Source organism: Montipora capricornis, chromosome 2 (genome assembly GCF_036669925.1).
Source record: "Montipora capricornis isolate CH-2021 chromosome 2, ASM3666992v2, whole genome shotgun sequence".
Taxonomy (NCBI): Eukaryota; Metazoa; Cnidaria; class Anthozoa; order Scleractinia; family Acroporidae; genus Montipora; species Montipora capricornis.
The window spans coordinates 13,554,318-13,564,317 of NC_090884.1; the positions used below are offsets into that span (position 1 = coordinate 13,554,318).

The 10,000-nt window shown below is 39.4% G+C and overlaps 1 protein-coding gene and 1 non-coding gene across 2 annotated transcripts in view; one reads left to right on the forward strand and one right to left on the reverse strand.

The window, feature by feature from the left end:
• The window catches only part of LOC138038896 (titin-like), a 54,389-nt gene that overhangs the window by 17,083 nt on the left and 27,306 nt on the right, over positions 1-10,000 (reverse strand). Inside the window, exons 4-5 of the mRNA XM_068884977.1 lie at positions 2,981-3,289; positions 723-875 (exon numbers count right to left, since the gene is read on the reverse strand). Of these exons, the coding sequence (XP_068741078.1) occupies positions 723-875; positions 2,981-3,289 (462 nt within the window). The remainder of the gene's footprint in view (positions 1-722; positions 876-2,980; positions 3,290-10,000) is intronic.
• On the forward strand, positions 2,334-2,459 carry LOC138039540 (small nucleolar RNA SNORA17). Its single transcript, XR_011130618.1, has one exon. It is a non-coding gene; the product is annotated as a small nucleolar RNA SNORA17 (small nucleolar RNA).

Below are 10,000 nucleotides of genomic sequence, written 5' to 3' on the forward strand. Positions count from 1 at the left end.
TGTCGTTGCATACTGCCACGTCTTTGGTGGAGATGTTCGTCGATTTGAAAAAGATGATGAGGTCTCAGAGTATTCGTATGAGATGTCATTGTTGTTTGTTGTTTCAATGCGAGACATTTTGTTGAAGATAACGTCGTGCTAGGAAGACCTCTTTTTGCGTGATATTGTGTAGAGTAACTGGCTATCTCGAGCCTTCATACACTTTTAAGATTTCTGTTTGTATACTGCCGTGTCTTTGGTGGAGATGTTCGTCGATTTGAAATAGAAGGAAAGGATTTAGCTCTGATTTTCAGGTGATGGGTGAGACGTTGTGGAAGGGTTGGGCGCCGTGTCGTTTGGTTTCCGAAATCAGCTCATGAGATGTAAGTTTGCAGATGGGGGGTGAGGGTGAGGTTTTTGTTTGTTTAGTATTTGCGGGGATAGAATGGATCGAAATGCGCAAATCAAACGATGGCCTTCTAGGCTCGTAAGCAGACTTTACCTTACCTTTCAGGCGTTTTAGGCGTTATTATGGATACGGACATAGATGCGTCATCGAAAGACCACCTAGTTCCCAAGATTAGCCTTAAATTCTCAAGCTTCACCGTCAAGAAAAAAAAAAAGCTTTCCTTTCCCAGCCTTTTGTTAGTCAAAACTTTCCATAGAACTGCCAGATGGTCATTACTACCAGTAGTGAAATTAGAAATTAGCTAACTCTATAAGCTTAAGACATCCCGACTTACTTATGCAAGCCTGCACTTCGTCCTGCCCTTTCTTTTGAACTTTCCATTCCACCTCTAATGGATTCCCTTTAGCTGAACAAGTAAACTGAGCAGTTTCATCTTTGAACCTCTTGACTTCGATATCCTCGCTGGGTGGAGTAAGCCATGGAGCAACTAAGAAAAATAAGGAAAATTATTAGGTGAGGTGACCTGGACACAGTAACATCAGTGACAAATACCACCCGGTCAATACCATTTTCCAAAAAAAAAAAACCAAAAAAACAAAAACAAACAAAACAAACGGGAAAAAAAAAAAAGACTTTTTTTCCCAGGCACTTAAAACTGTGGGTAGAAAGGGGCTGCCTGTTAGAACACCCCTCAGCAAACACAAGGGTCTTCAACTCAACAGTAACAAACCCTGAAATGCATTACGATTTCAACCATTCAATATAGAAACTGACAGAAAAAAAAAAAAATTATCTCAGAGAAATTTTACGAACTACATCATAAAATGTACTGTACATGCATATTGGCAGGGCTCTCATTAGGGGCTGTAATCCGTAACACCTTTTACGGCTGAGCCCAGTCAATGTTACGGGTGATGGTTGCTGCAGAATGAATATTCATGGCGCAAAACAAATTGAAATTTATTTATAAACATTTACCTTCTAAAGAAAATATAATTTCTGCCTTGTGTCGTCTGTGTTCCTGATTCTAAGTAGTGTTTTTGGTAAAAATCCAAACATTTTCCGTAAAAAACCTTTGGAGAACACCCCCGATCGATCGTTGTTGGATTCTAACGCCATTTTCAGCAGCAAAATCATTATCAATTCAACCCATGCATACGGCGAGAGCTACTGAAATTTAAATTGACCAATCAGAATTCAGCGAGCGGGAAAAAACTGTGCTATCCGGCATCACGTCAATAGGTTCGCAGTTAAAGGGCTAGAAAACCATTTAAAAGATTTTGTGGCAACTTTTTGGTGAACAAACTTGACGCCAAAACTGGTTTGCCGGCGAACGGCGATTCGACAGGGGCACCCAACGGCAATATAGTTCAAAACCACTAAACATAGCATTGTTAAACGTATTTTAGTATTTAAACGGTAGATATAGCCATATTTTTATCCCCTAAAAATTTTTCATCTGTTCGGATTTCCCGTGGCTGAAAGTCTAGTGATCCGAAAATTATAGTGATCAAAACTTACATTTTCGAAAATTTCAGCCAGAAAAAAGCTCCCGAAATATCTAGGTGACCTATTTTAGGGTAAAAATCCATTAAAAATGGGCAGTTATAACATTTTTAGATGTTGGAAAATCCTAGGACAGGCAGGCGAGCAAGAAATTTTTCAACAAAGGTTTCGAAAATTCTAGTTCTAAAATCGTTTTCCAAGCAGATATTTTCCGAAAATTGACGTTGGGTGCCCCTGATTCGACCGTCAGCTGTTGTGCTTTGGCTGTTATTTGTGCTTTTTCTAACTATTTTAAGACGAATTCAGTCTGGTATTTTCGAAGAAAGTGCGAGAAGACGTGAAAACTGTATTGTTAATGTATTTATTTGTGCTAACGTAGCGAAGATCGACAACAACGTCATTTACGCACAGGAATGCACTGTTTCCAGGGAAAGGGCAGATGATTGAGAGGGTAGCACAGTTTTGACTGCCCTGTTTTATTTTCATCACTTTTTGATTGAGAAAATATACAATTTGCACCTCAGAGTGCTGAAAAATGCATTTCCGAGGTTCTAATTTTAAGACTTTTCTGGGGGAGCATGCCCTGAGATCCTCCTAGGGGCTCAGGCCCTTTGGGCCTTCATTTACATGGCATTTGGCCATGTATTTACATGTTACAGGTGAAATCTTGAGTGTTACACCTGCTTCAAAACTTAATGATAACCCTGTATTGGCATACTTGTTGCACTTCAATGAAGAAGTGTGAATACAATAAATTGTTATTGTATTAATATTAATTCTCTGCAAATATTATACTGATTTGACTTGACTTGAGAAAAAATAATGATTTGTTATAAAGACTGCTGATTTTATTGCCAAAGAGAGAAATAAGAGACAAGCCATTGCCATTAGCAAAAACACTCAACGATGAAATAAAAAAATATGTTTGTGAAGAGTTACATGTACACCGTCCTGTAAGAGGATTAAGAATTGCTTCAGTGGAAATACTGCAGAAAGGGGTTAAATTATTATGTTCATTCATGACACAAGAATTCACTAAAGAAATAAATGGTAACCTCAATAAAAATAAAAATAAAATGTTCTTACTTCGAAGTTCCATGCTTTTAGAGATGTTATAATCTCTATTTTGTTCGAGAACCACTTCAAGAAGACACGTATATATTCCAGCATCTCTAACACCAGCACTTTGTAAATACAGTGGTTTAAGGGTGTCTTCAGTCTCATCTGGATCAGGAGAGCGCACACGTTTAAATAGCTCCCCATTCTTGTACCAAGAGATGCTTTTCAGTGATGTGGTTGCTTTCTCTCCTTCAGTTAAGTTGCATGCTATCTCCACCCGGGAATTGTGTTTAACGGTTCTGTTAGCAGAAACAGAAATTTTGGGGAGGTTGGCCACTGAAATACAAAAAAATGCCCAAATATAACAAGTCAGAAAACTTACAGCATACAAAAGCTGGTTATTCATTTTCACTTTTTTTGGTTGACTTAGCATGAATTATGAATTGGTAGAACATTACAGATATAAAGCAGGCAGTGTGCGTCACGACTCTCAAAGGTTCATGGGTAGAAATGTGAATGTAGCTCATTTCAATCCAGACACGGTCGCGTACACATCTCCCGGGAGTATCTACAGTGAGAGTAAACATGGGAATCAAAACACTGCTTCCTTTTCTGAAAAGCGTTACAGATGAGAGTAATTTAGATCATTTCAAATATGTCACAGCGGCCGTAGATGCGTCTTGGTGGCTTCGCTTGAAATGTGACGACTGCCAACGATGGCTACACCGAAAGTGCCAAACAGGCATATCGCAGCACGAGTACCGCGTCGCTGTCCAGACAGGCCAACCTATTGATTGGCGCTGTGCCCCCTTTTCTGATTACCCACTGGAAAGTATGCGCCTGGAGGATGATTTCGTTCTTATTGGCAGCTACCTGTATAGCTGGTGAGCTGTTTCACAAAAGCTAAGTGTATTTACACAAGAAACTTGACTTGAACGTGAAATGTAACCAAGGAATTTTTTTTCCTGTTTCACAAAAGCTAAGCGTATTTACACAATACATTTGACTTGAACTTCAAATGTAACCAAAGCCTTATTTTCCTCAGGAGTCACCCCCCTCTCCTTACTTTCTGAAGCCATTGTTGCTGACGAGTCGTCGATTACCGAACCTGCTCCCCAGCCTGACATGAAGACAGTTTCCACCTGGAGTTCGAGATTGTGGAAGAGTAAACTGGTAAACTGTGGGGCGAGCTCGGTTATGTAGGGGGCGAACTTCAACGGGGCGAACTCGCTACAGGGCGAAACCACCATAATTCTCGATTACGTGATTGCTCCATATGAGGCAGATGCCCAAATAGCATACCTCATGAAGAACGGTTACACCGATATTGTGATTTCCGAAGATTCTGAACTTCTAGCATACAAATGCCAAACGGTATGTTGAATAAGTCACGTTGTTTTTCCAAATGCTACAGTATCATGCCCTCGATATATGATAGCATCACCCCTTTTTTATTACACTTTTATTACACTAGGTCCAACTGAATTATACATATATTTTTTTAATCATTCTATATTTAAGACTGAAATGGATACATTTAATCATTTCCATGTGAAGCAGTTCTAAGCAGCATTTAAAAAAAAACTTCAGAAGTTGTATATGTGCACCAATAAGGCTTAGAATTGAATAATTTCACAATTATAATTTATTCAACATGTCATCTGCCTGCCCTTCTTTTCTCATTTGTTCACAGGTTTTATTCAAGCTGCAACTCAGTGGTGCATGTCAAGTCATCAAGCTTGAAAAGGCATTGGCCCACTTGTCACTGACGCATGAAAGTTTCCTTAACATCTGTATTGCTGCAGGTTGTGACTACCTTTCAAATGTACGTGGAATCGGAATTCATTCAGCAAAAAAGCTTGTGACAGAGGGGAAAAATTTCTTGGCTGTTCTGCAGAGCAATAAATATGCCCCAGGTGAATACACAAGTGGATTTCAAACAGCCAAGGCCATCTTTCTGCACCAGACAGTGATAAATCCTGCTGATGGAACAACAATCCCATTATCACCATGGGAAGACACTCCCGATTCACATTCCCAAACATCTTGTGGGATGTATCCATTTAAATACTTATTATACCTAGTGTATGTCGGCGAAAAGAATACTTCCAAAAACTCCAGATGCTGAAATTTTTACATGCAAGCCGGTGAAGTCTTAATGGTGCACCCTACTATTATCATGGTTAATAACCTCTAACTGGTCTTCCGTCTTGCTGCTTGTTTGTTGTCATAACCGAAAACAAACCCTGCTTATTACCATATAAAGTCAGCTTCTGCGTATTACGGAATGACGGAACTCAAAATGGACCCAACATATTGTCACGTGAGAGAATTCCATGTTTATATGTCTACCAGTCTCCTGTTGAGTCCTGATGAGTGGGCGACCACGAAACAGGCTTGTAGGGATGAACTTGTAGTTTATTGTTTTTTTTCTTCTTCCATATATACTTCGCTCTACTTCTATGTATTCATCACTGTTTTAAGAAAATCAAGTTTCACAATCCAACAATGTGTAACCGTACATCCTGTGCCCAAGTCCAAGAGTTGCCATAAAGCCTTTATGGTGACAACCGGGAGGGCACATTGTATACATATTGTGAATATACTTCACAGTAATCTTGAACGTCTGTAGAGAGAGTGCTCGATAGTAAAAAGACTAGAGCGTGAATATAAAGAAAGTATAAAGAAAGTAATGGAATCAACAAATTAATGATCTGACTAGCCATCCTATTACTAACTATAGTTTCGTACTGCACGAACCGTGAGGCACTCTTCAGATAAAATAGCTAAGTGAAGATTCCGTTAAAACACACGCTTATACATGGCAGGATTACACTCGCGCGCTAAATTTGAATTAATAGTGTTGCGCGGAAATAAATCAACATATGAGGTTGCTGAAGAGATACTTCCTCGCGTGTCTACATGATGACACGGGTTCGTTACGCCTGTTCACGGTCGCGAGGTCAGGTCCGCAGATAATAAAATATTTCTCCCACAAGCACAGGCTACATCGTTCGGAAACCAGGTTAAAAGAGGCGGCGTGTCTCAGGATCCTCTAACTGATCTGAAAATCTACGTTTGCCTCCTTCAATTTCCAAACATGCTTACTTAGCTCTGTGCTAAGTTTCTTTTTGTGATTTTTGAATGAGTTTCTATGGTTGGTGAATCTTGTTTTGAAGGAGTTCCATGTAAAACCGATGTAAGTTTGAGGTGGTTTGTTGTCATTTGTTGCGACCGTTGGTTGGTAGATTTGAGGCAATTACCGTTCAAAGGACAGTCAGCTGGCTTTTGGCAGTTGCATGATTTCAGTAGACCATGCGTGGAATGTAGGATCGACTTGTTGTGGGCGTTGATTTGCTGTCTGAGATTAGGCATACAGCTGTAGCTGATTTTAACTGTAGACTGATTAAAGATCTTGTGGAGGATGTGGTATGTAAGGAATTCTTCGTCAAGGATTTTGAAGAATGTTCATCCAAAGCAACTCCCAGACAAAGTCAGTCAGTCAGTCAGTCAGTCAGTCAGTCAGTCAGTCAGTAAGTAAGTAAGTCAGTTAAGTTGCATGTTATCACCACCCGGGAATTGTGTTTAACCGTTCTGTTAGCAGAAACAGAAATTTTTGGGGAGGTCGGCATCTGAAATACAAAACAATGCCCAAATATAACTTACAGCATACAAAAGCCGGTTATTCATTTGAACTATTTTTGGTTGACTTAGCATGTATTATGAATTGTGTAGAACATTACAGAGATAAAGCATATTTGTGTTTTCAAAAGCGACATCTATTTTTGGTTCTTTAAAAACTGATACAATGTACTTAAGCCCCATAATCATGTTACAGACAAATGTGAGATGTAATTTTGTGGTCTTGAGTTTGACCACATAAGAATATACATTTGTAGCTTCGGCATGTAAAATTAATGGTGACCACAACTTACCTACTAATGTTTACTTTACATACATGTACATGTGTATTTTTAGTCCAAATTCATGGTATGCACTTAACGCAGGTTAAATCATCAAAATGCACAACATTGTATGTATCTACTAGAGTGCTTTCCTTATTCCCAATAGTCAATCTGAACATGAACCCTAGTCAAGTACAAGGACAAAAGAAAACTCTGGCTAGGGTGGGAATCAAACCCACTGGCTATAGATTACATGTACACATCGCGCAGAATGCCGCAACACATCCGGGACTTAATTCCACAGTCAGCGCAAAAATTCAAATTCGATCTGGTTGCTCGATAGCTAAACAATAAAAAAAATGACCACAAAAAGACCGAAGACGCATACGTTTTTAGAGATTGCCTGCTTCGTACTTGTGTTTCGTGGTGGTTATCATACGGCTTTTGTAGATGAGATATTGATGGATTAAATGAGACAATTTTCAAAATCTTACGAATCGCGAATTTAGTCGTTTTTCTCCTCTGAATTTGGTCTATTTTAGGGAAAATACTGTAAGAGGAAAAATTTGGAGCTGGACTTTTCTCCCTTTTAAGTGTCCCTTTATAACGGTTATCATATGGCTTTGAATATTTGTTGTTCAAGGAAGTTTCATGCCAAGTTTTAACGGAAAATGATGGTTACAAGCGGTCGTTCTATTCAACTTTCGAACTCCCCAGCTGACCTTCTTGCCTTCCTGCTCTTCGGAAACAAGAAGAACAAAAGAACGAAACTGTTTTGAATTTCCCGGCCGAACATTAATATATGCTAAGCTCCGCCTCCGCAAACAATCGATGCTATCAGGCATTGTAATTGAGGTGCTAAACTGTATCATTTAAAAGTCTCACTTCAAGTAACGCTTTGCGTCAGTTGCAACCAACAATTCGATAAAGTTTCAATACGCGCGCATTCTTCACAGAACCCCAATATGCCGTCCGTGCAAGAAATGCAACGCGTTGATCGGGAGCTCTCTTTAGAGCTCACTGAATCCCCGATCAACCCCGCTTTACCCCAGGTTTAGTGCCTGTTTTCAGTTTGACTTTTCGGGCCCGAAAAATGTACGGAGCCTTAAAGAAACAATAGACATAAATTCCAGTAAGATTTTCAACAACCCAACTGCATAGAGGTTGAAGTTGACCGCCATCTTGCCTCAAGTTTTTTCAGCAGACCTGCGCATATACTCTAGTGAAAACACCGCTTGACGGAACTGGCGAAAAACAGACAGTAAAAAGCACTTCCGGTACGGTTTGTCTTGCATTGCCCGCGGTAACCGTTTCTTGATTGCGCATGATAATGGCTAACCGGGAGAAAATCTCATCCTCTGTGATACCGAGTTGAATGAAATAAAATTGACTGTTGTCTGTTCTCCGTTTCATCTCCAAGGGACCCGATGGTTCTCTTATCGAGATTTTCTGCCGACTCTGATAAAAAAAAAGGTCTAGCATGGAAGTCAGAAACCTCTTGCCCTTACCAATGTGTCATTGCCGAGAGGCACAAAACATAACGATTTTTCAATCGCACTGACTACTACCGAAACAATGTGGAGAATTTGAGGTTGCAAAAGAGCCTTCGCTTCACTTTAGTTCAATAGCCATTTTCCTATTGAGTAATTTTTTTAATCTTTTAATGTGGCCATTACTTTTCCGCATAAATATTCACGATAAGAAAAGCTGGGGAGAAGAGAAATAAAGGGAAATTTGAAACATCGGGGGACACATTGTTGGTCATTGGCTTTTATTGGAGTTGGACATTGTTGGTCATTGTTGGTCATTGGACCGCAACTGTAACTTTTTATGTTATGTCGAAACAAATCGAAATTTGAATAATTATCCTTACAAAATGCAAACATATTCCCATAGGACTGAACAAGAGAATTACAGGGCCATTTCGGTCCCACTTGTCGAAACGCTTTGGAGAACAAGGCGTATCAGAATGGGTTTTATTGACACGCAAAAACTGGCAGGGTTTGACGGATAAACCCGCCATTGTGTGCAGTTGGGTTAGAAAAAAAGTGTCCTTGACATTCGGATGTTCTTCTCTCCGGAAGTTTTTTTTTTTTCCGATGGAGAATAAATTTTCTTCTGCCCATGTCGTCAAGCGTATTCAACGTTACGAGCCTCTCTTCGTTGAAAAAATCTTAATAATGAAATGATCGAGAAGTTTAACAAAGTGAGTTCATAATTAAGACCTGGTTTTAAAGTGCTTAGTACGCATGAAGCTATTTCAGTTAACGCTTAGATTTTAGTTACCTTTTGTTACCAAAAGTTGTGAAATTTTTTGCAGGAACTTGTCAAAAGTTGTTTTCAATAGCATGAGTAGCCTAATTAGGGCTCTTTTGTTAACTTTATCACACCTTGATATTCGCATATGTCTTCTGAACAGTTTGATTGACAGCCGTAGAATTCACCGAAGAGAAACCGAAAGACCGAAATATTCACAAAGCCAAGTCGGCGGACCAATCATAGCGGACTAGTTCTGAATGAGAAATTAATTATGCCGCACATCCGAAAATTATGCACCGCAAGTAGATGTCGCCAAAAACAATAGCATTCTGCGCGATGAGTAGATCATCATTGCTCTACCGACTGGTCAAGTAACAGGGTCAGACAGGAGTGGACCATGGCTGCAGTGAATTCACCACTAGCTTTAGCCTTGACCGATAACAACTGCAGCAGAGATCTCCTGGCAGAATGGTCAGCTCTTTCCACAGGAAAAATCTAAACATGGATATTACTGCATGTATTCCATGAGATGACATCTGGATCAGTTACATGTACACATAGTTTGTATGGTTATACAGCAATACATGTACTGTAAATGATACAACATAGTCAGATTCCCTTTCACCTGGTCTCCAAATTGAACCCCTTGCTGTGGTAGTTGAGTTCAAAAGATTTTAACAATTATTGAAATGCTGCCAAAGTAGGAAAATAATATTTCACATCTGCTTGTCGGATTTGTACATGTACATTATTTTTTCTTTCAAATACATCCATGGAATGAGAATAAAACTGAACTTTAATGTAGACAGGAAAGGATCTTAGAAATTACATCTGTATATAATTATTTCTCCTTACATTCTTAGAAGTTCTAATAGTGAAAAAG